At 38.9% G+C, this 27075-nt stretch overlaps 3 protein-coding genes across 5 annotated transcripts in view; 1 reads left to right on the top strand and 2 right to left on the bottom strand.

Moving 5' to 3' along the window:
• Positions 1-813: 813 nt before the first annotated feature.
• ZBTB6 (zinc finger and BTB domain containing 6) lies at positions 814-6412 on the bottom strand. 2 transcript variants are annotated; one of them, XM_014782130.2, is made up of 2 exons: positions 6002-6412; positions 814-4876 (listed from the first exon to the last, which is right to left on the bottom strand). In XM_014782130.2, the coding sequence occupies exon 2, from the start codon at positions 4865-4867 to the stop codon at positions 3593-3595; it is 1275 nt and encodes a 424-aa protein (XP_014637616.1). In that variant the 5' UTR covers positions 4868-4876; positions 6002-6412; the 3' UTR covers positions 814-3592. The 2 variants fall into 2 exon arrangements, with proteins under 2 accessions (XP_014637616.1, XP_087275266.1); XM_087419140.1 differs by lacking the exon at positions 6002-6412 and adding an exon at positions 5386-5985.
• A 173-nt stretch (positions 6413-6585) lies between these two features.
• ZBTB26 (zinc finger and BTB domain containing 26) lies at positions 6586-21154 on the bottom strand. Of its 2 annotated transcripts, none has more exons than XM_014782128.2 (2): positions 21034-21154; positions 6586-11457 (listed from the first exon to the last, which is right to left on the bottom strand). In XM_014782128.2, exon 2 carries the CDS (start codon positions 11445-11447, stop codon positions 10122-10124), a length of 1326 nt encoding a protein of 441 aa, XP_014637614.1. In that variant the 5' UTR covers positions 11448-11457; positions 21034-21154; the 3' UTR covers positions 6586-10121. The 2 variants fall into 2 exon arrangements, with proteins under 2 accessions (XP_014637614.1, XP_014637615.1); XM_014782129.2 differs by having other exon boundaries at positions 21038-21104.
• A 151-nt stretch (positions 21155-21305) lies between these two features.
• RABGAP1 (RAB GTPase activating protein 1) overlaps positions 21306-27075 on the top strand; it is a 160730-nt gene continuing 154960 nt past the window's right edge. Inside the window, exon 1 of the mRNA XM_087419128.1 lies at positions 21306-21453. The gene's annotated coding sequence lies outside the window, so the exon portion shown is untranslated. The remainder of the gene's footprint in view (positions 21454-27075) is intronic.

Below are 27075 nucleotides of genomic sequence, written 5' to 3'. Positions count from 1 at the left end.
CATTTTTACTATTTTATTTCTATTTTATTTACTCATCAAAATAATCCTAAAACGCAGATACTATGTGCTCTTGGTTACTGATGAGAAACTGAAAAACAGATTAAGAAAATGGCCGGAAGTGGTAATTAAACTCAAGGCACTTCCTAGTGTGAAACCAGATGTCCAACAAAAGCATCTATGGAAGTACGAATTAGAAGACATACGGAAAAGTAGTTTATAAACTATAACGAGTTTAAAAAATATACATGGCTTTACTGCCTGGATGACAGGGAAACATCAGTATTTTTAAAAAAATATTCATTGGCCACATCAAAGACTTTTCTTCCATGAATTATCCTTTTTATTCTCTTCTCTTTATGAAATGTATGACAATCCAAGAGAAAGGTTCCCAACGATGGTTCATTTGTTTCAATGTTTTCCATTCAACTAGATAGTGATGGAGATATATATATATATTTTTTTCCCATTCCAATGGATAGTGGTATATGATAATCTGATTTTTGAAAGGTGGCCTGATCACCTGATCACCATATTTAAAATGACAATCCCAATCCCCCTTCCCTGGCACTCCCTATCCCTGCCTTAATTTTCTCCAACTCTGTTTTCAAAATCTGACATACATTAATTTTATTTGTTTACTGTTTGTCTCCCTCCACTAGAATATAAGTTTCACGACAGCAGGGACCTTACTTCTAGTACAGGTATATATTGTGAGGACTCAGTAAATATTTGTTGAATGAATGATTAAATGAATAGCCAGGAGACATAGCTTCCTTCTTTAAAATTAACAGATGTAGACAAAACACAAAGCTCTCCATTCCCATCTCCAGTTTATTATTTCTTATGTAAACATATAGGATAGTTACATCCAAGGAAAAAGGGCAGAGATTTTCTTTTACACCAAAGTAACAACTACCATTCCTAGATCTTTTACACATAAATGCAGTAAATGAACAGGCAGAACTCAAACACACTGCATTTTTTCCATCATGAGAAAGACAAACAACTAAAAGTGAATGTTTTAAGTGAATACATTTGACACTTTACTTTGCCATACCTGCATTTTAAAAAAGACTCCATTTTCCTGAAACTGTTTAGACACATCATGCAAACAGACACACTCCTAGGAATGTTTTGAGATCATTCGATGCTACTGAACAAGAATAAATAATAATAAATAATAGCCATCACTTTCACAAAACACCCCTTCCCCGCAAACAAAAATCTCAAAGTGCTTACAAAATATTTCACAAGAATCTTACAAGGCACACATAAAACTTAAAACATAGTTCAACCATAGTTTTTTTCAAACATCAAAGATAGCAGATATCAATTCCTAAAAAACCAAAAACTATTCTTTTACCCTCCCCTCCCATCTCCATCCCTCCCCCACAAAATCTCATCCTAGGAAGCAAAAATAAGAAAAGTACTTCAATCACAAACTATTTCTGAAAGAGGAATATTTTCATGCCTACAAATGGCCAATCATAGGTCAAATTGGAAAGAAAATTAAGCGTGGAGTTACCATGTTCTCCAGTGGAAGAAAAACCCTATTTAGAAAAATTCTGTCTCCAATGGAGTACTCAAAAAGCAACATTCATAAAGACATAAAATTCTCCTCTCTTGCTTTCCCCTCTTCTCTGTTCTTAGGAACTCAGGAAGATTTAAATACAAAATCATAGAATTTTAGACCTGAAAATGATCTTACAAATTATCAAGATCAAAGTTATTATTTTACATATAAATTTAAGAAAAGCTCAAAGAGAGGTGACCTGCCCAATGTCACTAACTAGTGACCTAGGGGTCATGAAGTTGGTTTTCTTATCAAATATGAGAGCTAGATTCTTTAAAGTCTCTCCCAGAGTTAAAATTCTATGGAGAATTTTTCACAAAAGTATCACAAAAAGGATATTTAACATTTATAATCAGCATGTGACTCATCACAAAATTCTTATAAATGGTACAAAGTATATTACATTTTAAAATATGCAAGGGTTTCAACAGAAACTAAATATAGCAGAAATTCTACATAAAGCTGAGGTGAGTAGAGGAGGAATAAAACATCTTGAAAGTAAGATATATCCAGTCAGGCTTCTTTAGTAAAAGTGGTTCCTGTGTTTTAGAGAATATGATTTGTCCTGCAATGTATTTGAATCTTTGTTATGACAACAAAAATAGTTTTGTGTTAAATGTAGACAGGAATATTAGGGAGTGAGAGCTTATAACACAATCTGAAATATTACTCTCAGTAAAATAACCATACATCAGGGTTTTGATTATGGCACATTTCTGGAATAAAGAATAAAACTCTAGGAATGGTTAGGATTTTTATCAACATGTAGTGAATGAAAATTGCAATAATGTAAATGAAAAAAGTTATTATTAATAATTAAGAGAATACTAATAGCTGCCCATGTTTAAACTGTTCATCTAGTGACAGCAAGAAAACTAATATATATTGCCAATTCAAAATAAAAAAAGGAATGAACTATTGATACACACAACATGGATAAATCTCAAAGGCATTAGGCTGGGTGAAAAAAGCATCAAAAGGGAACATCCTGTAAGATTACACTTAGGACATTGCAGAAAAGGCAAAATTATAGTCATAGAGAACTGTTGCTAGGGTTTAGAGCTAGGAGTAGGACTACAAAGGGGCAGAATAAGGGAGTTTTGGGGGGTGATGGAATGTTCTGTATCCTGATTGCAGTGGTAGATGCAGAAATCTATTCATGTGTTAAAATTCATAGAACTGTACACCAAAAGCAAAGGTCAATTTTACTATATGTTAACTGAAAATAAAATAAATTTAAAAAACAGTAGAACAAATATCTTTCATAAAGTTGGGATTTCTAAGAAAAGTAATTTTTCAGAGCTTTGTGCCAACGATATAATTTTACTGGCCACAAAATTATTAAATGCAACTGTATTAAATAAAATCAGGAAACTAGGATCCAATTAATCATTTCTAAAATATATATACTAACAACTCATGGAAATATTATTTTAAGGAATATTAGCCCATAGTAGAAAATTCTGCTACTGCCAAGTGACAATGAATTGTGTTCCTTTACAGTTTAAACCAACAGGTACCTTGGTGTTTAGTTCAGAATCCAATAGCAGTTGGTTAAAAAAAAAATTCACTAGTCTTATCTGTTCTTAAAGTGACTAATAATGGATAACTGTGTTTTTATATTTATTTTCTCTTTCCATTATCCGAACTCATTAAAGTTATTATATGGTTGGATTTTACATGTATATCAATTATCTAGAGACTCAAAATCAGCATCTGGAAATACTGCTGGATGCTCTGTCACTAGAACCAAGAATATTTTAAGAGAGGAACACTATATCTCTAGGTACACCACTGGGACTTATATATAATGTATGAGATAAGACAGCATCCCATCAGTTTTATCATGTCTCCCACACTTTGGAACTGATAGAAGTTTGGAAAGAATACCATGTGTAGGCAGACCAGAAAGAAGACCAAAAGATGGGGGGGAAATGCAATATTACAAATGCTGCATTTCTATAGAAAGACTTGCCTAACAGAATGATATAAGGCTTACATAACAAGGTGTGATTCTAATTATAGTACAGTTTGCCTTTTGAGATCATGCCTGGGTAGTTTTTCACCACTGCTTCTGCCATGGACAGAGGTTAAATGCTTTTTGAGGGCAGATTTGTGCTTGAAATCCATGTCACAACAGTGGCACTTATATGGTCGATCCCCACTGTGTATGTTCAAGTGGTCCTGAAGCGTGCTTTTAGCAGTAAATGTCTTCAAGCACACTGTACACTGAAAGGGCCTTATGCCCATGTGCCCTCGAATGTGCCGGTTGAGATTTTTCTTCTGTGTAAATGTTTTCCCGCACTGTAAGCACAAGAACAGTTTATGCATCTTAAGGTGGCGCAAATAGTTTTCAACGTGAAGAAATCCTCGAGGACACCTAGGGCACTGGTGCCTCAGTGAATAAGCATCATCCAGATTCTGAATCTCATTCACTGTACCATGACTTCGTTCGGTATTCTCACAAAATAAGCCCTGATCTTGATTTCCAGGAACTTCTGCCACTCCACTCTCAACCGTAGAATTGATCAGTGAATGCTGTGTTTCAGAGAAATACATGCTTGCTTTTGAAGAGGTACAAGGCTGTGAAAACTGCCCATTTTCTACACCAGCGGTACTGATAGATTCCACATGGAGGATACAAATTTCATTGTCTTTAAAACCTATATCTACTGAAGACAGCTCTGGCGACTTCATTTCCTTTCTCTCTGATGTCAAGCTCTCTACTGTAGACTGTAAAGTGTTGCTTTCCTCTTCTTTAACGTGGAAATCTATGTTTACAGGACTATCTTCTGAAATTTCAATTATCTCACAGTCTTTATCCGAATTTTCTTCTTCATTCTTAACATCAGGATCAGAAGATTGACACAGGTCATTATGTTGATTGTTGTTTTTCATAGAAAGATCAATTTCCAGATAATTTGACAAGGCTTCTGTGCACTTTTCCACAATGTGAACCATCTGAAGGTAACTAGCAGCAGTCAAGTATTTCAAAAGCTCTTTCCTTTTAACTTCAAGTGCTCCAGTATAGCAAGAGAGCAACAATTTTCTGCCAACTTCTGCACTCTGCAAGATGGTGATTCTGACATGTTTTGACTGCGTGAGTAAAAACTGATCTCTCATGAAAGTGGAACAAGCAGCTAAAATCACCTTGTGCCCCTGGAACTCAGTGTCATTAATATAAATTGACACATCACAAAATAAATTCTGCTGTCTCAAGAGATTCATTTTCTGCAAGACTACATCTCCTTGCTGTTCAAACTGGAAGTGTAGAACATCAGACTCAGCAGCCATGGTCACAATCTAAGCAAAATAAAACACAAACATTGACGTATGGATAGGGAATGCTTTCCTACCGTAAAAACAAACAAAAAATCCCAAACCTGAATTAGGTAAAAGAAGACTCAAATTCTAATCTGGATGCTAAGAGTGAACCCCTATGCCACTATCTCAAAACCCAGAAAATTAAATGCATTTCTCTATGATCTCGTCCCACATTTTACATATTTTTGTTACAGCACTTATTACACAGAACTGTACTTAACGGCTTCTGTATTTGTCTCCTTGGCTAAATTTTATGCGCCTTGTGGTCAAGGACACTGCTAACGCCCACCACTAAGTGGATTTAACAGTTTCCCAAATTAGAAACCTTAATGTAATCTCCCAAGTTCCTACTCCACATCACTACTGCAGGTGCTCATTCTGTTCACCTGGACCATTGCAATGTCTTCCAACAGGTCTCCTTGATACTACACTCTCTTATATTCCAAACTACCCTCCTGAGTGCCACCAAAATTAACAAATTTCAAAACCTTTCTTTTTTCTTCTCTCCTGCTTTAAATCCGCCATTGCTCTCCTCTACCTCCAGCACAGCCTAACCTTCTTAGCAAATACAAGATCCTTCGTGATTTGGCCCTAACCGCCTTTATGGCTTTATCTTAATTCTCTTTTTTATCGAATCTCTTTCCATATTTAGATTTTCACCATTGCCTAGACAAGAAGACCCGAATACACCTTTGCACGTTACATTCCCGCTTCCAGTTCTTTTTTCCAGCTAGTGATTTGGCTCCCTTAAGGCCCAAATCAAATAAGACTTCTGTGACTCCTCCCCCTGTCTCCCCCACAGTCAGCTGCTTCCAGAGCACCACGAAATGGTGCCTGGTTCATCTGAGTTCCTGCAGCGAACGCAGGGGCCAGTGCAGAGCAGGGGCAGGTTGGAGAACATCTGTTGAACTGAATCCGGATCCCAGGTGGCCTGGAAGATCCTTCAGTGAGCCACACGGGTCTTCCGGAGCCAAGCCTGCCAGGACCAAGGCCCTGTCAGCCAGGTGGTTGCAGGGCCAGTCTAGCCACTCCCGGGCCGCGCCGAGCTGCCCTTCTCCTCCTCAGGCTTCCCCATCTGCCCGCGTCTCCGGCGCGCTCACTCACCGACTCAGAACACCAGAGCCGAGATTTCCGCGGCAGCGACGGCGCGGGCCGGAAGGTGGACTTAGCCTGGGAGGAAACACATCCGGTGTCAACTAGCTTTATTCCTCCCTGGGGCGGGCTGGGCGTCCCGGAAGGACATCCTGAGACATTCTCCCTTCATCGCTCCCCCCGCTCCTGGATGACAGAGAGGCACCCAGATTCCGGCGAATCTCCTCTCTCCTGTCCCAGTTTCGGCACGCGAGGTGTTCCCATTCGCGAGTTCTCCTCCACATCCGAATCGGAGACGGGTTGTGAAGTTGGGTTACAGCACGTCCGTCAGAGTACCCAGCGCCGGGACTCCTGGGAGGCCTGCACAGATGATTATGGGCCGGGTCCTCTCCTCACTGGGCCATCTACAATTGAAAAGGTGGCGGAGGAAAGAAGAGACTGCCATAGGATCAGTATTCCAGATTGCCCCATCAGGATCTGGCCCCAACCTGTGGATCTCATTTCACCCCTCAGTCTGTCGCTTCCGCCCCGCCCCCTCCTTCTCCTCTCCACTCCTTAGTTCTCGGGCACACCTAGGCCTTCTATCTAAACTCGTGGCCCGGCCGTTTCCTGCAATATGCCCAATCCCTCCTCCCACTTATCCTTCAAAATCCCATTCATACATCTCATCATCCCTGAAGCCACCCTGAACTGCCCCTGAATTAGTTGATTCCCAGTTGGGAGCTTGTAAACCCTTGGGCTGCTTTCACGGTTGCAATTATTTTACCTGTATTGAAATCTGTGTCCCATCTAAGCAGAGGTTATTTAGGGCAGTGATCTTAGCTTTCCCAAAATCTACCACTTAGTAGGCAGCAAGTATTTGCCAAATGAAGGAATTTCAGCCAATTCTTAAAAGCAGTTGCTTTACCCCTTCAGTCAACATGTTCTCATGTAACTAACCCTAGTCACAATTTCTGGTTAACCCACATTTTCTTCTGAAGCCAAGTTCAGTGTGCTTGATTAATGTGTGTTTTAAAGAATAGGAGTGAAGAAGGCATTTCTGTATTCAAATTAAAGCAAATGAAAAGGAAAGCAGGAGGGGAGAAAAAATAAACCACTGACACCAGAGCTTTAACTGTCACACTTTTATTAAGGAAACTTCCCCATAATAAGTGAAGAGGTAGTTCATAGTATGTCTAACATACAACACATTTAGAACAGCTATTCACCAGCTGAAATAAAATGTTCTAAGTTGTTTGTTTAGGACAATATTTTAAAAGTAGTGACACTGGTCACCCTCCTTTTATAGGACTTCTAATAAAGAAACTAAAACAAATTAAAACCACATCTGATTTACCTCAGAGTCACTTCAGTTTGGAGTTTGTCTTTAAAATTAAATAATAAATAAATAAATGACTGTGACACAGTAATTTTTTTAAAACCAAACTATGATAAAAAGAGTTCTCTCTCTTTTTTAGTTATCCTGGGGATCCATAAAATACAAATGCTGATGACTAAGGTTTTAAAAAAATCTTCCCTCTACAGGAATATGACTAGTTTTGAAAGTCATCTTCCCCTATAAAACGTATTTGTTATCAGTAACTTGACCACTTTGCAATACAATCTAGGAAACATGTATAAACAAAGAAGGAGAAAAGTCAAGTCCCACCAAATTAAGAAAATGTCTCACAGAAACAGAACACCTCTCCAGCCAAGAAATGGAGGAGACTGTAAATCAATTCACTGGTTTGCAGTTGCAAAAGGTGAGAACTAGACATTTTACTGATACGGAAGCATCAAGATGCTGATTTTAGTGATCAAAGAAAGCAAGGCAGTTTTCTTTATTATTCCTAGTATAAAATCAAATTGACACCTTATCTCACTAAGACCACATGAGACTGTAAGCTCCATGAGGGGAGGGACCATAGCAATCTTACCTTCATATCCTCAGTATCTAGCACAGTACCTGGCAACAGTAGGTGCTCAAGAAATGTTTCTTGAATGACTGAATGAACCCAGAAATAGTCTCTAACCAAAGAGACCAATCTTATTTGAACCCATGCTTTTCAGTCTTCAAACCAGTAACAAAACAAGACATGAATGTAAGCAAAGGAAGCACTCCAACTTGACATTTCCCTGTGATGAAATGATGTTCGGAGAAAATATTGAAATGTTTAACACGTTAGTGTCTCACTGCTGCATAGTATTGGTACTCTTTGGCTGGATCATATAAAAATTAGAATGCTAGGAAACATCATTAGACCATATGATGAGTGATGATAGGCATAAGATACCTATTAGTCTTTTCGCTCAATTGTATTCTCATTTTAAATCTTTTAACAAAAAGTAGAAATTATACCTCAAATCAGATTCACATGTAAATGCATCAAATTATAACAACTTGAAGAATTCCCTCTGACTACTCAAGTTAAACCTAATTTTTGGTTTCAGTGCATGCATTCTCATAGCTCAAAAATAACAACAGAAAATCCTGATGGAAACTAAATAAACACTGCTTCCAGACAAAATCAGTTTCATATTTGGATCCTTCTCACATTATTCTTATTTATCCTTTCCCTCCCTAACCAACACCCAGCAAATCAGTCACTTGCTTAGGAAGAATGTAATATTTATTCTAACCAAAAAATAATTAACTAACAAAAATAAATCCTTCTGTGATATTTTGTTTGCAAAATCCAGGCTGTCTCAGAAAGCCTACAGGGATTCACAAAGGTGGAGCACAAACTAGGAGCTTTTTGCTAATGTATTCTTGATCATGTACTAAATCTTTTTAAGCCAAGGGACATTAGCTCATATTTAGTCACTCAACTACTTTGGCCAACCTTGGCCAGGCCACCTCTTTGGGCTTTGAATATCCCAATCAAAAAAAAAGAGGTGGAGTAAATGATGTCTTAAGATTCTCTAAAGATTCTAACACTCCTATTACTGAAATCTAACTCATAGGTCAGAAACTAATAAGACTCAAAATTTTATTTCTGAACTATATATAATGTGCTTTAGGAAAAACAGTTTGGAACAATATGGAACAGTCTTTCATACTGGAAGATCAACTTTGTATTAGTGATTTATCAAAGGTGGCAAGGTGGGACTGTGTACCTTCATAGGAACATCGAATGCAAAAACCTGATTGCTCCTTCTGTGACCCACTTTTTTCATCCATTTTAGAAATTAAGGTACATGAGGAAATGAGAATTCAGAGGCTATTACGGTACACTGGACAAAACTCTGAAGGCCAAACTCACCTTTCTGATGGCTAACGTCTAAAACAAAGCCCAGAAACTCCCAAATCGCTCCTTTTTAGAGAGACCATTACACTTGAGCACGTTTTAAGTGTGCGTGGAGTAATCCTGACTTCAAAAGCATCAACAAGTTACATATTAATTATAAGCATTGGCTTCTTTTTGGGAAAATCTCCCACGTAAGTACTGTTGTACAACTGTACTTCTATCCTTTGTTGATGATGCTCCTCATGGTGATTCCTAACTTTTTGTCTGCAGGTGTCGCTGAAAAGATTGTATTCTGGTCTATGTGAACATGAAGTTGGGCCATAATGCTGTTGAAAAGAGTACAGAACCCAAAATACTACTTTATAACCAGCTCCAAGACAAGTACAAATGGTAGGAAATAGATTCATTCATTTATCAGACATAGATGAATTATCAATAGGCACCAGAAGTTCTATCACATATTCAGGCCAATAGCAATATCACCTTATATCTCAGCCTATTTTCTGCCAAAGAAAAATATTATTCACTTCTCTTAGCATAGCATCTACTAGTGGAGTGTAGGTGATGTTATTAACTTGTTGGTACCTTCAGAATGTGCCCGGTGAAAAGCCTAAAATAGTGTCAGTCTAAGACATAAGTCAATGTTAGGTAGACAAATGGAATAACTCCTTGGGAAAGGAAAACAGACATCACAGGATAAATAATTCAAAACAGAAAATGGGAGAGGGCAAAAGGAAGGCAAGACCACTTCAAGTGGTAAGTTGCCTGGTCTGTTAGTGCTTTGACTCACCCCTACAACATGCACAGAGGCTTTGGAGAAGTCAAACTAGCAAAATCACTCCTAAAAACACTGAGACTATTGCCACAGTTTCAGTCAGTTCTAGTTGTGAGCATAAAGCCCCTACTCAATTCACACAAGTACTATCATTCCTTAAGTTCAGGACAGCTTGGGCCAGTTTACCTGCATCCAGGACCTGTGTTGCATCAGGTTGTGGCTGACAACCTTTAGAGTCTGTGACTGTTGTACATGCAAAAGAATCAAAATCCACTGTGAGGTCTTGCACATTTCTTTCATTGGCATTATCAAAGCTGTTTTTGCCATGCAGCTGTTTAAGGTGTTTCCTCAAAACTGGCTTATGTGCAAAAACCATGTCACAATAGTTACACTTATGGGGCTTATCTCCACTGTGAAGGTTAAGATGATCCTGTAAGGAACACTTCTGAGAAAAGGTTTTCCCACAGATCTTACACTGGAAAGGTTTAATGCCGGCATGCACACGCATGTGTCGATGAAGGTTGCCTTTCTGAGTAAAAGTCTTGCCGCAGAGTAGACACATAAAGAGTTTGTGCATTTTTAAATGGTTGGCGTAGTTCTCCAGGTGACGAAACACCCTGGTACACTTTGGGCACTGGTGATGCCACTGTAGGCCTTTGTCTACACCTCGAATATTAGGCCCAAAGACATCTTTTGAGGCCATGATGATGTTATCACTGCCTGTGTAAGAGAGGGCATAATTGTGGAGATGGTTTTGTTCTATTTCACTTACTCTGTTTTCCACAGTTGAATTTATCAGGGAGTGCTGGGGCTCTGATGAATGTAAAGCAGTGGGTTCAGAAGAAATAAACTGGTTCTGATCTTTTTTACTTCTAACCTCTGATACATCCCCAATAGATTCTACCTTAACAATCTGAATATCACTGTCCTCCATATCCATACTGTCTTCAGATGGATGAATACAAGGTGAGTCCTGCTTTGGAGAGCCTCTGGCATCTCCCTGTTGTTCTTTTGACTGGGGAGAAGCACTCTGCGGTTCACATCCCTCTTTACTATCCATTGGTTGTTTTGGCTTTATAAACTTCCACAGGGCCTGCGTGCACCGTTCTACAATGTGGCTCATCTGAAGAAAACTCGCAGCAGTCAAGTAATTTACCAGTTCCATCTCAGGGAATTCCAGCACACCACTATAACAGGATAAAAGCAATTGTCTCCCCACTTCGGAACTCTGTAATATGGAGATTTTCACCTCTCTGGAATCATTCAGTAAAAACTGGTCTCTTAAGAAGGGGGAACCTGCAGCAAACACAATTTTATGCCCCTGTACCTCAATATCATCTATGAGAACTGTAACATCACAAAATTTATTCTCTTCTCTTAATTTGTTCATTTTTTGTAACATTGAATCTCCATAATTTTCAAACTTGAAGTGAAGGAGATCTGATCTTTCAGACATTTTGGCAGACCTAAAGAACAGAAATGTAAAAAGGATGAATTTAAGAAAATTCAAACAATTAAGAAACCTGGATTTTCCTTCCAAAAACAAATTTGTGTTGTCATATCTCTGTATGTATCTGAATAAAATTTTCCTTGAAAGAGGAAGCTAGTATAACAGCTTTCAAAGGCTGTTAAAAATTACTCCTTACAAACATCATGTATCAATGGCACCTATGGAGTGGACTTGTATCAGTGTAAATAGCTTGGCATTCATTCAACTTTTTAAGATACTTAATACAAGAACAGTGCTTGAGTTACTCCAAGAGTGTTTTTTCACTTCTCAAATGAGAATTCTATCAGCTTTCAAAAACAAATTAAACATCCCAACAAGTAATAATGAAGTAACTATTTTCTTTTGCGTGATACCATGAATCTGCTTCTTTAAAGACAAAACACTCTTTTCCTCTGTTTGGTATTTTAAAGAACTGTAGTGACACTGCTTGCCCCATTCCTGGGTAAACTTTCTTCTGTTTAAACTGATGTGAATTTATTCATACAAGTATTTCTGCGATAAAATGAAAGTCACAGACCTAAAGGGACAACATTTAGACAGTGTCAAAGGCACAGGTCTTTGTCCTGTGCATTTTGGACAAATCTAAATTCTCTCTTGAGAAACATTTCTTGATATAGAAAGTAAATAAAATATTTGATATAGAAAAACCAGATGAGCCACATGGTGGGAATCTGAGTAGGAGTCAAGTGGATCTCATTAATCCCTACTAGATTCTGTTCTTCTTTCTTTATCCCTATTTATCCATCAGTACTCATCAACTGGACTACCAGAACTGATTCAGAAATGTTACTTGGCTTCCAGCTTCTATTCCCTCTAATCCAACTTCTACACCACCACATGTCATCTTCCAACAACACAGATCTGATTATATCCAATCCTGCCTAAAATCCTCCCATGACTTCCCACTGTCTCCTGGATGAAGACTAACCTCTTGAGCATAAACTAAGTAAACCCAATAATAATTAAAGTAAACACTGGCATAACCCATTCAACCAGAGAGAAGGTGTCTTGGCCAAAATTCTCTGCCTATTTGTCTCTTTATATAGCAATTCCTTTGGAGAAAGCCCCCATGTTCTGATTCCATACTCTCCAAATTATTGTCTGTTAACTTGGCTTTTCATGTGTCTCTCTAAAAGGAAAGATGAATTAGCCACACCAACATGGTAATTCCAGTTCACCAGTCATTGTAAAAGTAATACACTGGCACCGTCTGTCTATATACCAGTCTTCTGTGAGATCTACCCTTGAGAAATAGCTCTACAATCACAGTGCATCAATAAATTCACCTTAAACTTTGTGCATTCATCAACTCTGTAGTTGAGAATCACTAATACAACTAGCTGCTCTTGGCCACATCTGGACCCTGAAGCTTAATCTTTATAATCTTATCTTCTATAATACTGACTTGCAAAGGCTCACAGAACACCAGCTCCTGAAGGGAGAGTTCAGGTCTTACTCATATTGCTGAGTGCCTGGTGCATGCAAGCACTCTATTGACTCCAAGCCTTAGCACAGTTATTCCGTTAGTCTAGAACACTACTCCTATGCAATTCTGACTCCTTTATTTCCTTGGAGAGGCCCTTCCCTAACCCCATAGACTGTAAGAGTTGTCTCTACTGAGCCCATAGTACAATACTATCATAACACTCAAAATACTTTATTAAATACTTGCTCCTTCCCCTGTAAACTGCAAGCTTCATGGCATTACAGGGAAACATCTCCATCCTATTCCATGGAGCTGATGCTGGGAACCCGCATCTTCTAGGGGAAAACACTTTTTCCTTTTGCTTCAAATTCTACTTACTGCAGCTACCTTCATTCCTGGTCAAACTCCCTTCTGTTCAAACTGGTGTGTATTCTCATCACCTAATATTGTACTAAACACATGGCAGGTGCTCAGTTTGCATTTGTTGGACCTATAGGATTCATTTGACAGTAGTAAGAAGGAAGAATTGCTGTTAGGAAGACCAGCTCAGTGTCTGCAGAAGCATTACAGGTCTGAGGCCATGAGAGCCTAGAAAGGAACGAAAATGGGAAAAGGAGTAAGGAAAAATTACAAAAGATTTCAAAGAACATGGTAACTGACTGGATACAGAGAATGAAAAAAAGGAATGTATATAGGTTCTAAACTTAGGAGTTCAGCTGAATGAAACTGTCATTGAAAGAGAGGTGAAATTTAGGAGGGGAAACCAGTATGGCACAGGTATATTAACAAAAATATATATTCACAAATTATAAGCTTTTCCCTTGTATGGCATTCTGAATGTACACATAATGAATAATCATAATAAAGATGAGAGAGGAGGGATATAGAGAAACAAATTTAGCATCAGAGAAAAGATGGTGAATATCAAATAAAAGGGAAAAATCTAGGAGATACAGGGAATATATCAGTAAAAAAAAAGCAGCAAAACTGTATTATCACTGGTCAATTTTAGCAATTACAGTACCTTAACATGTTCATTCTGGAAATGGTAAAATGTCCTAATTTATAATCAGAAGTTATAAAAATGACTGTTGTTTCAAGTGGCCGAACAAAAGGGGCATTCTTTTTTAGAGTTTAGCTTGTCCTAAATCTACTCTCAGGTCAGTATTTTCCTACTTATGCCCCAAAATGAGCATTAATTGCTTCCATCTGTAGTATGACAGTACTCACAATGCTTTAGACAACATTATCCTCAGGGATAATTGTTCCCTGAAGCTCCAAAGAGGAGGAGCTGGAGTTGAGTTTCATTTACTTCCTACCCATCAGTCTCAAGAAACTTACCAATGGAAGCAGCCAAACAGGTATCCCAGGAAAGTGCTTGCTTTGATTTGTCTGTTGTAGTCCAAGAATGTGAGGAACATTTATTCTGTTTATTTTAAGAAATTTTCCCTAATATGTGTCAGCCCACTCTACTGTCTCCCTTTGATAAACTCTTATTTCCAGGCCACAAAGTTTATCTCTTAATTGTTTCCTGTCACTAGTTTCTCTTTCCGATAGGCTGTTAGTTATTTGAGGTCAAGGATCAACTGTTACTTTTTACACAGCTCGTTCAACAAAAACCAGCAGAATAATTAACTCTTAATGTTCCCTATGAAATTATTATTGAGGTAAGGTAGAGATGTTATTCATTATCACGATATTCTCCTTTGAGTGTCCTGGGGACAGTTTCTTTCTACAGTTTGTTTACAAAACAGTTTTGATAATACAAAACCAAATTTTAAACAAACATTTTTTTTTTTACTTTTAAAATTTTCAAAATAAAAAGGAATAATTGTATTTCTTATGAACTGGCTTACTTTTATTTAAAAATAAGAGAAATGATAGCTAATCTGTACTGAATCCTTGCTATGTAGCACATATAGTACTAAGTGCTTTACCTAAATTGACCCACTAAACCCTCGAAATCCCTATGAGATAGGATTTATTATCATCCTCACTTTGCATATGAGGAAACTCAAGCTTGGAGAACATAAATAACTTGCTCAACTCAAGAGAGGTGGGAAGTGTTAAGTGTTAGAGTTGGAACTTGTGTCCAAGCTGTGTGATGCCAAAATCCACGTATGAAAAACTAGGCTAGCTGAGGTTTTATCTTATGGATAATGTTAACTGTGTAACTGTTCAGATTTCCCTCCTCATATCTATTTAGCTGGATACTTATGATTTATATGGTTTTGTGTATTTAGTTATGCTTCAATAAAAGGTTTATGTTTAAAAACAAAAAGTACAACTTAAAGCCAAATTTGTGTCGTCTAGAGGATTTTAATAGTAAGCCATTTATATATTAGTCATATTCCTGATTGCATTTATTCCCTTATCCTTGTTTTAGCTTCCTTTCTCACCTATTTTATGTTATTTTTCCACCTTCTGTGTATTTGTAGTCTGAAACTTAATGCCATTTGCAAATAAACAGAGAATAAAAATTATGAATATATTTAATTTTCAGAATCCCCAACTGTAGTTAACTTCTGAGCGTAGTAGTAATTATTCATAATTTTCATAAAAATCATTCACATAATTCCAGATTGTAGCAGAGCTTCGAGTAACTGAAAGAAAGTAAAGAACTGATCAGGTAGAATAGAGACTTGGTCACTATATTCTGTTGATTCTTTCCACAGAATGATTTCGAAATTCTCTCTCTCTATTCTTACTATCATTGCCAAGGTTCAGGTTCTTATCATCTATTGCCTAGGTTACTGCGATTAAATCTGAATACTGTGGAGTTTCTATTGGCCAGTTTTGAATGACCCATTTCTCAAATGTCAATGTAATAGGAATATTCTCACTTAAGATCACTTTCTCTTTCTTTATATTTACACAATTCTCTCATAATTATTTCTATAACAAATGTGCCAACTGATTTGAAAATTCCCCTTTGTTCAAACAGGAGTAATCAAAAACGATCAGTGAATATTCTAGTTTAGCCAACGTTTACTGCTGTGCTATGGGCAGGGAGAAAATACCTTTTCTTATCTCAAATGCCTCTAATAACTACTGATAAGGAAAACTTGGCTATTCTGTATAATAAACTCCCAGGCTGTGTGTCAGTCTGTTTCCTCCTCTACCTCATAAAAGTACCTTTATCTTTCAACTTATCACTCAAAACTACTTGGAAATCTTTCTTTGTCTCTCATTAACACCATACACCATTCTTCAAAGAGGCTGTAATATACTACAGCCTTTCTGTCTATCAATCCTCAATCCTTTTCTTCTTTTGGGTAACTTTCATGACGCTAAGTTCTCCAAGTTCTCACTCTTTTGTTTTGTTTTTACTTATAATTGTAAATAATATATACGGAAATATATTGTTCCTAGAAAGTTTTTTAACATTATAAAGTAGAAGTCCCCTTTCCCAATTGCCTTCCACTCAGTACTCAGTTTGTTCTAAGTTTGGTCCTTCATGCCTCTCTCTCCTCCTATTTTAAAAACAATACTTCAGGGCTGGCCCTGTGGCGTACCAGTTAAGTGCCCATGCTCCGCTGCTGGAGGCCCGGGTTGGGATTCTCGGTGCGCACCATGCACCGCTCCTCAGGCCATGCTGTGGCGGCGACCCACATAAAGTGGAGGAAGATGGGCACGGATGTTAGCTCAGGGCCAGTCTTCCTCGTCAAAAAAAAAAAAAAAAGAGGAGGATTGGCATGGATGTTAGCTCAGGGCTGATCTTCTTCACCAAAAACAAAACAAAACAAAACAAAACAAAAACAATACTTCTATATGCTTAGCTACAGAAAATATAAAATTATGTTTCTTACACATAAACTATACACATCGTTTTGCAACTTTCCTTTTTCATTTATTGTTTTTGAGAGCTATTTATGTTGAATAAATATAGATCTAGTTCATTCTTTTTAAGCTGTCGTACATAAGTGGGCAAGTTACTTAACTACTGGCCTCAATTCTTCCACCATTCTTTTGCTGGTCTGTTCCTCAAGGGTTCACTAATTTTGTAAAGGTAAGTACATCCTTCAAAGCTTAGTCCTTGTTTTTTTTTTTTTTTATGTGACCTAACAAACTGAGCCCTGAACTAACAACTGTTGCCAATCCTCCTCTTTTTGATGAGGAAGACTGGCCCTGGGCTAACATCCATGCCCATCTTCCTCTACTTTATATGTGGGACGCCTGCAACAGCATGGCTTGATAAGCAGTTCATGGGGGGCCAGCCAGTGGCACAGCGGTTAAGTGCGCGCACCTCGCTGTGGCGGCCGGGGGTTTGCAGGTTCGGATCCCCGGCGTGCACTGACGCACCACTTGTCAAGCCATGCTGTGGCCGCATCCCATAGAGGAAGGTGGGCAGGAAGGGGAAGATGTTAGCCCAGGGCCAATCTTCCTCAGCAAAAAGAGGAAGATTGGCATCAGAGGTTAGCTCAGGGCAAGTCTTCCTCACAAAAAACAAAACAAAACAAAAAAACAAAAACAGCCATGCATGGGGCCACGCCTGGAATCTGAACCTGTGAACCCTGGGCCGCGGAAGCAGAGCACGTGAACCTAACCATCACGCCACTGGGCCAGCCCCAGTCCTTGATTTTTTGCTATGTTTTTTCAAGGCTTACTTCGTCAGAAAGCCCATCTGGTTTCTCAATGTTTTATTACCTTCTCTACTTAAAAAAGTTCCTAAATCCCCATCCTCATGGCCAACCCTAACCAAACTTAACCTCAGTCGAAGCTACCCAAAAATACCTGCCCTAGGCTACTACTCTATCACTCGAAATACATGCTGTCTAAACTCTTGCATTGCCCAAATTCAGTAAGTCAAAAATAAAAATTTATGGGGGCCGGCCTGGTGGCGCAAGCGGTTGAGTGCGCGTGCTCTGCTGCAGCGGCCCGGGCTTCGCCGCTTTGGATCCGGGGTGCGCACCGATGCACCGCTTGTCGGGCCATGCTGTGGTGGCGTCCCACGTAAAGTGGAGGAAGATGGGCATGGATGTTAGCCCACGGCCAGTCTTACTCGGCAAAACGAGAAGGACTGGCAGATGTTAGCTCAGGGCCCATCTTCCTCACAAAAAAAATAAATAAATAAAATAAAAAATAAAAATTTATGGAGAACGGCTCTGAGAACAGTGGACATGGAGGCAAGGAAATGTGTTAGTATGCTATTACTTTAACAGATCAAGATAGAAATGATGAGAGCCTGAATAGAGACAACAATGATATGGATAGAGAGAGGAAAAAGATTCGAGTGATTTTTTTTTTTTTTGTGAGGAAGATCAGCCCTGAGCTAACATCAGTTGCCAATCCTCCTCTTTTTTGCCAAGGAAGATTGGCCCTGGGCTAACATCCGTGCCCATCTTCCTCTAGTTTATATAGGACGCCTCCACAGCATGGCTTGACAAGCGGTGCGTCTGTGCGCGCCTGGGATCGGAACCTGTCGAGCCTGAGCCGCTGAAGCGGAGGGCACGCAGTTAACTGCTACGCCACCGGGCTGGCCCTCAAGAGATATTTTAAGCAAAGAACTGATGGATTTGGTGACCAAGGTGGGGAACAAGAGAGGAAAGGTCAAGATGACTCCAAGATATTTGGTTTGAGGGACTGGGTATCTTTGATGGAGTGTCATTCAGTGAGCTACAGAATATTGGAGGGGAGGATTATCAGTCAGGTCTTAAAACATTTAGCCTGCATGACATCAAGGGGAAGATTCATTAGTTAGCTGGATATGGGTCTGAAGCTGAAGAGAAGACCTGATTATAGATAGTAAGTGATGGATGAAAGCATAACATAAATTGACCTAATTGTGAAAGAAACTGACCTAAAATGGCACAGATTGGAAGAGGATCTAAGACAGAAGGAAAGAAATAAAAAACACACATATAACACAAACATAAATTCATTATTTACCTTCTCAATCTGGATCTCCTCCCAAGCCTCTCCATTTTTTATCAATGAGCCTATCTTTGCTTAAATTTTTCCCGCTCCTTTGACTCCCATACTCAGTCACTGCTTAGTGCAGTGGTGTAAAACCATGGATTCTGGAGCCATATTTCCTAGGATCAAAACCCTGCTCAACAACTTACGCTGTGTCACCTTGGGCAAGTTACTTAACCACTTCTGTGCGTCAGTTTTCCCATCTGTCTGTCAAATAGTAATATTACTTCATAGGGTTGTTATGGGAAATTAATTTTTAAAGTAGATTAAATTTAAAAATTAAGTTAATTTTTAAAAGAGCTTAGAACAGTGCCTGGAACGTGCTTTATAAGCACTTATTAGGTAAATAAACAAATAAAGCCTGTCAGTTTTCTTTGTGAAATCCTTCATATGTGGCCATTTCTCATTCTCATTTAACACCAAAGTAGTTGAGGTCTCCATTATTTCATACTATCATCACCTCATCACTCTACTAAAATTGCTTTTTAAAAGATCACTAATGGTCTCTTAATAAAGAAATGCAACCTTTTTTTTTTCATTCCCCAAATGCTCTGCACGAATTGTCCCAGTGGATCCTTGTCAAAATTCTCTTCTCTTGATTTCTGGGTCTTCTTGGTTGCTAGAACTCTACATTCTTATACTTTATCCTCTACTTCTGTTTCTGCTACTACACCAACTACTATTCACTCTAATCCCTCTTGCTGCTTCATAAATGCAACCATTTCCTCAAAATATTCCTTCTTCTCAATAATCCCTTCCCAATGCCAACTATTCCCATGGCTTCCACCTCTATGCTGATGAGCCAAACCTTTAGCTCTAGCCACAACATTTAGGCTGAGCTGCAGATTTGCATTTCCAACTCTATACTGGACAGTTCCATGTGGCTATCCTACTAGACCTTTAATTCAACATATCCAAAAAATAAATTTGTAATCTACATTAAGCTTACGGTTTTATTGCTGATAATGGCATCAACATTCTTCAAATGCCAAAGGCCCAAAACCTAGGAATCAGCTTTGGTACCTCTTTCACCCTCAACATCCAGTTTATTATGGAGTCTTGACAGTATTCACTACAGCATACTTACATTCTTTCCAATAAGCCTGTCATAAATCCATTTCTGAACTTTATTGTCCCTCACTAGGCTGATCCCATTACTCCTTCAAAAGAATCTCCAGTAAGAGTACCTAGACTTTAGCTCAAGTCCAGAAATCAGTTTATAGAAATTCCTTTTCTATTGGCTGACCTACAGAACAACATGGCTTTCTACAGTGCAAATCTGACCATACCAAGTCTCCTGCTCAAAACTCTTCAAAAACAGTCTCCTACTCAAAACTCTTCAAAAACAGTCTCCTACTCAAAAACTACTCTTCAAAAACTTAAAGGTTTTAAGATTAAACCTTTCACTATCTGGACCTCAGTCTACTTTCCCAGCCTCATATCTCTTCCTATGCACAAGAGTCCTCCCATTTCCTCCTCTTCCCACACAAGTTATGCTCAGTCATTCCTTCACAGCATTGCAACTGTTTCGTGTGCATGAAAAGCTCTTCTCCACCTCAAGAAGTATAATTCAGACGTCACTTTCCTTCTTCAGCCTTCCGAGCAACTGCCACTTGGGCAGTTCATAGATATAGAACAGATGCGTATACCGCAGGAGCACTTATTTGTTTATATCCGTCTCCCAAACTTGATTTGAAAATTGGAACGATATCTTACAAATTCCCAGTGCCTGGCACATCGCCAGTAATATAAAAGGTGCTGCAGCCAGAGGCTGATTTGGGGGAAACCCCGGCAAAAGGGTAACCTAGGTCAGCACTCATAGTGATTCTCGCGGGCTGGCACTGAGGCCTTGCCAGGGCCTCAGCGCTGGCACTGAGGCCTTGCCAGGGCCTCAGCGCTGGCACTTCTTACAAGACGCCAGAGTCCGGAGTCCAAGCCAACTGCTGGGCCCTCGGCTGGGGACCCAGGAGGAGGTCCCTGGGGCATCCTTAGGCTCCCCACTCCAGATGCAGGGAAGGGAAAGGGGCGGGGCGCAGCGTGGGCCGGGCGAAGGGCTCCTTAAGTACCCCCGGGCCTAGGCCAGCCCCTCCGCCCCCCAGTGCAGGTCCTGGCCAATCCAGGGCCCCAAGAGGGCTCCATCTTGAGACACCCCGTACCCCTGCCCGGTGCTCCGGCCGCCTCCGCACTTACAGACCCGGGGGAAGGCCGCTTTCAGGATCCGGCACTGCCAGGAGCTCCGGCCCCTCGGGGCTCCGGGAAGGGGGAGGGGCAGAGAACCCGAGCCAAAGGGGGACCCAACGGAACCGGAAGGGCAGCCCTCGCCGGACAAAGACAACTTCCAGGTCCCATGGTCCTCTCCACCAATCGGAAGGCTCGGAGGGCGACGGGGGCTCGGAGAGGGACTTTCCGCGCTGTGGGCGGGGTACAGACGGAGTGCCCGGGAGTTTTGCAGCAAGTGATTCCTCCAGCTACTCCAAGATGCGGCGGCACCATAGCGTCCGGGGCTTAGACTCTGCGCGCTTTGCGCTTTCTCAATGTCTCCTGTCGAGCTGGGCCTCGGCAGTCTGCTGCTTGCGAGGGCCTGAAGGGCGCCTCTGCGCTTAAGCCTTGGTAAGTCCCTCCCGCCTAGGGATGTGGACTGGTCTCGGGGTCCTGAAAGCAGAAAGTTTACTCCCCTCGCTTTTGGATGTTGGTGTTTCCCAGGGATCTCCTTCATTCCCATGGCTTCCGTTACCTGCAACGTGCTAACCATTCACAAATCACTCTCGCCAGCCCGGACAACTGTCTTGAGCTCCAGGGCCAGCTGCTCAGAAGACATCTCCAATTGGTTGTCCCAGTGTTAAAGTACCTTTTAATTATCTCGAGTTCATCTGCAGACCTGTTTCTTATCTCCTGAAGTCCTTGTGTTGGTGAACGGTATCATCCACACAGTCTTGTGGAAGAGAAAACTTTGGTATCATGCTCGAGTTCCTTTCCTTCTTACGTATCCAATTGCTCACTGTTCTCCCAATTTCTTTTTCTTTTCTTTTTTGGGGGGAGGGAGGTTTACACTGGTATGACACACAGTATTTCCCTCTTTTTTATCATTTCTAAGTGTAAAGTTAGGTGGCATTAAGTACATTTACGATGTTGTGTAACCGTCACCACTGCTATACAGAACTTCATTCTTTTGCACGTGGATATTGTTTTTCCAGCACCATTTGTTGAAAAGACTGTTTTTTCCCCATTGAATGGTCTTGGCACTTTTGTTGAAAATCAACTGACCACACATGTGAGGATTTATTTCTAGGCTCTCTATTCTATTACATTGGACTATATGTCTGTCCTTAGGCTAGTACCATACTCTTTTAATGACTGTAGCATTGTAGGAAGTTTCAAAGTGAGGAATTATGAGTTCTCCAACTTTATTCACCTTTTTCAAGATTGTTTTGGCTATTCTGGGCCCCTTGAAATTCCATATGAATTTGAGGACTGGCTTTTACATTTTGAAAAAAAGCTGTTGTAATTTTGATAGAGATTGTGTTGAATCTGTGGATCACTTGGGGTGGAATTGCCATCTTAACAATTTTAAGTCTTCTTGTCTATGAATATGGAATGTCTTTCCATGTACTTAGGTCTTCATGAATTTCTTTCAGCAATGTTTTCTAGTTTTCAGGGTATTTAATTCTCTTTGATAAAATTGTAAATGGAATTGCTTTCTTAATTTCTTTTTCATATTGTTCATTGCTGGTGTGTAGAAACACAACTGATTTTTGTGTGTTGGTCTTGTGCCCAACAACGCTGATGAACTGGTTTTTCTGCTCTAGTAGCTTTCTTGTGGATTCTTTGGGATTTTCCATATATATGATCATGTTGTCTGTGAATAGAGATAGTTTTACCTATTTCTTTCCAATTTGGATGCCTTGTATTTCTTTTTCTTGTCTAATAGTTGTGGCTAGAACTTCTAGTACAATGTTGAATGGCAGCAGTGAAAGGAGGTGTCTTTGAGTTGTTTGTGATCTTAGAGGGGTAGCTAAACTATTTTGAGTATAATGTTAGATGTAGGTTTTTCACAAATAACTTTATCATGTTGACAAATTTTCCCTCTATAGTTTTCTGAGAGATCTTATCATGAAAAGGCATTTTATTCTGTCAAATGCCTTTTCTGCACCAATTGAGATGATCGTGTATTTTTTCCCTTCTTTTTATTTATGTGATATATTACGCCGATTGATTTTATGTTGAGCCACTGTTGCATTCCTGGGATAAATCCCACTTGGTCATGATGAATAATCTATTTAATATGCTGTTGGATTTTATTTCCTTATATGTTGAGGATTTTTGTATTTATATTCATAAGAGATATTGGTCTATAATTTTCATTACTTGTGATGCATTTATGTGGCTTTGGTATCAGGGTAATGAAGGCCTCATAGAATGAGTTAGAAAGCGTTCCCTCTTCAATTTTTTGGAAGAGTTTGATAAAGATTGGTGTTAATTCTTCATTAAATGTTTGGTACAGTTCACTGGTGAGGCCATCTGGTGCAGGACTGTTCTTTGTTGGGAGGTTTTTGATTATTCACTCAATCTTTTTACTTGTTATAGGTGTGTTGAGATTTTCTATTTCTTCTTGAATTACTTTAGATAATTTGTATGTTTCCAGGAATTTGTCCATAAATTTTCTAGGTTATTTGACTTGTTGGCATACAACTGTTAATAGTATTCTTTTATAATCGTTTTTACTTCTGGAACGTCAGAAGTAACATCCTCAGTTCCATTTCTGATTTTAGTTATTTGCATGTTCTTTCTTTTTTCTTTAACAATCTAGCTAATGGTTGTTGATTTTGTTGATCTTCTCAAAGAAACAACTTTTGGTATCATTGATTTTTCTATTCTCTATTTTGTTTATCTCCACTGTAATCTGTTTTATTTCCTTCCTTCTGCTAGCGTTGGGTTTAGTTATCTCTTCTTTTTCTAGTTTCATAAGGTATAAAGTTAGGGTGTTGTTTTGAGCTCTTTCTTCTTTTTTAATGGCCATTTGCAGCTACAAATTTCCCTCTGATCATTGCTTCCTATAATTTTTGGTATGTTTTGTTATCATTTTCATTTGTTTCTAAGTATATTCTAATTTCCTTTTTGATTTCTTCTTTGACCCATTGGTTAAGAGTGTGTTGTTTAATTTCCACATATTTGTGAATTTTCCAGCATTCCTTCTGTTATTGATTTCTAACTTCATTACATTGTGGTTGGAGAAGATACTTTGTATGATATCAGTCTTTTAAAATCTATTGAGACTTGTTTTGTGGCCTAATATATGGCCTGTCTTGGAGAATGTCTCATGTGAACTTGAAAAGAGTGTATATTCTGCTATTGTTGGGTAGAATGTTCTGTACATGTCTAGTTTGGTTTATTGTGATGTTCAAGTCCTCTATTTCCTAACTTATCTTCCATCTGGTTGTTCTATTCATTATTGAAAGTAGGGTATTGAAGTTTCCAACTATTATTGTAGAACTGTTTATTCCTCCCTTTAATTCTGGTCATTTTTGCTTCATAATTACTGATAAGGAGGGACTTATTTCTGCCATTTTGCTGTTTGTTTTCTATAGCCCTATAGATTTTGTGTCCTTCATTTCCTCCATTACTGCCTTTTTCTGTGTTTACTTGATTTTTTGTAGTGAAAAGTTTTGATTCAACTCTTATTTCCTGCTGTGGATATTCTATAGATATTTTCTTTGTGGTTGCCATGGGGATTACGTTAACAGCCAAAAATTATAACAATCTAATTGAATTGATACCAGCTTCAGTAGCATACAAAAACTCTCCTATACAGTTCTATCCCCTTTTTCTGTTATTGATGTTACAGATCACATCTTTATATATTGTGTCCAATAACACAGATTAATATTTTTATGCATTTGTCTTTTAAATCATGTAGAAAATAAAAAGTGGAGTTACAAACCATAATTATAATAATACTTTTTATAATTGCCTGTGTATTTATCTTTATCAGAGATCTTTATTTCTTCATATGGCTTCAAATTGCTGTTGAGCATCCTTTTATTTCAACCTGAAGGATTCTCTTTAGCATTTCTCGAAGGGCAGGTTTAGTAGTAATGAACTCTCTCAGCTTTTTTTAATCAGAGAATGTCTTAACTTCGCCCTCGTTTTTGAAGGACAATTTTGCTAGATATAGAATTCGCTGTCAACAGTTTTTTTCTTTCAGCACTTTGAATATTATCAACCCACTGCCTTCTAGCTTCCCAGGTTTAAGATGAGAAATTGGCTGATAATCTTATTGAGGAGTCCTTGTATGTGATGAGTCATTACTCTCTTGCTACTTTCAAGATTCTCTTTTTTCTTTAGCTTTTTACAGTTTGGTTATTATTCTTCCTCCCCTTTCTCTCTCTCTTCTCCTCCTGAGACTCCCTCAGTGGTATGTTGTTTCTCTTGATAGTGTCCCACAGACCCCTTAGGCTCTGTTCACTGTTCACATTTCTTCATTATTTTTTTTTTCCTGTTCCTCAGACGGAGTAGGAAGCACAAGGAATCCATCTCTCTACCTAGACAACAATTGTACTGGCAGAAAGTGTCTTAAATAACTATTTTGGAACTCTGGAGTCTATCTGAACGCTTGCATCTTCCAGGGGAAAGTTTGGTTGGTAAATTGAGGTTAATTTCAGTCACTGTCAACCTTTACTGTGATCGCAGCTACCCATTTGCTACCCCTCAACCCTGTGGCAAACAGCCATGTTCACATTCCTGGTGTGGCTTGCTGGAGCCAGGGTGGGAAATAAGAACCTTGTGCTCCAAATACCGATGTTCTGTGTTCTGACTGCTGCTTTTGAGTTCTGAGCTGCTCCAGGGGCTGGCTGCCATTGTTTCAACCCCCATCAGGTGAACTGGCTTCCAGGGGATTTCAAGGAATAGCACCTGTTTTGTTTGGTTGGTTTTTTTCCCCTGCCACACAATTTGGAAGACAGACATTTAAGGATTAGGATATTCAAAAGCAACCACTTCTAAGGGGGAAATTAGAAAGCCATCTTGTAGAACCAGGAAAAGATGCAGGCTCAGAAAAGACCTGAGCATACCTCAAGCTTTCACCTCAGGCTGATCTTGCTCCCTGACACAGAGACACCCTTCAACAATCAAAAAAATAGCAAACCCTGGGGAAGGGGGAGAATCTGATTTCCAGAGTTACCACATTATAAGATTCAAATGTCCATTTTCAAAATCAAAAGGCATACAAAGAAAGAAGAAAGTATGACCCATTCAAAGAAACAAAAATCAACAGAAACCATCCCTGAGAAAGCTCAGACATCTGGCCTACTAGACAAAGACTTTAAAACAACTATCTCAAAATTACTCATTGAGCTAAAAGAAAACATGGATGAAGTCAGGAAAACAATGTATGAAAAAAATGAGAATATTATTAAAGAGAGAGAAATTATAAAAAAGAACCAAACTGAAATTCTGGAGTTGAAAAGTACAATAATGGAAATGAAAAATTCATTAGAGGATTTCAAAATCAGATGTGAGCAGGTAGAAGAAAGAATCAGCAAACTTGTGAAACTTGTTCCTTTTTTTCTCCTTTCTTCTGCCCTAGTTCAAGCCTTTCTGATCTTAGGCAGCCTCCAGACTGTTCTATTTACCCATTTCCCTTGTCTACTCCTACCAGAAAGATCTTTTAAAAAGCCCAAATATGATATTGGCACTGTACTTAAAAGCCTCTAAGGGCACCCCTGTCTATAGATTGAACATCATTTTCCTTATTTCAGCATTCAGGGACCTTCCCATTCTAGCTTCTGCTTACCACATCAATCCATTGAGCCTTGAGATATAACTTCTAGTTTCCAGGAAATAGGAGGTATAAAGGAACAAACTGAATGACCTCTTGAGGAAGCAACCAGATCCAGAATGTGGGAAATTTTGCACCTCAAGTCGCCTGATTTCTTCAATAAGCCAGTGTCTTTTAATTTTTTTTTAAGTGCTAGATTAAAAAAATACTTAAGGGACATAACAACCAGATGCAATGTATGGCCCTGGATTGGATACTGATTTGGGAAAACTAGTAAAAAAATATATTTCAGTTAACAGAAACTTTGATTATAGTTAGGTATTAGATGAGAGGAAAAATTACTGAAATGATATTACTGATTTGGGAAAACCAGCTGTAAAAATATTTTTAGGTTGACAGAAAATTTGAATGTGATCTAGGAATTAGATGAGGAAAATTTACAGCAATTATAAGGTAGA

Source organism: Ceratotherium simum, chromosome 29, assembly GCF_057802395.1.
Source record: "Ceratotherium simum simum isolate JZ-2026a chromosome 29, ASM5780239v1, whole genome shotgun sequence".
Classification (NCBI taxonomy): domain Eukaryota; kingdom Metazoa; phylum Chordata; class Mammalia; order Perissodactyla; family Rhinocerotidae; genus Ceratotherium; species Ceratotherium simum.
Note: the sequence above shows the minus strand (reverse complement) of the source record. Positions and strands in the feature narration are given on the sequence as shown.

Bases quoted from the DNA above. Each gene is read 5' to 3' on its own strand.
- ZBTB6 (XM_014782130.2), bottom strand. From the start codon at position 4,867: ATGGCTGCTGAGTCTGATGTTCTACACTTCCAGTTTGAACAGCAAGGA.
- ZBTB26 (XM_014782128.2), bottom strand. From the start codon at position 11,447: ATGTCTGAAAGATCAGATCTCCTTCACTTCAAGTTTGAAAATTATGGA.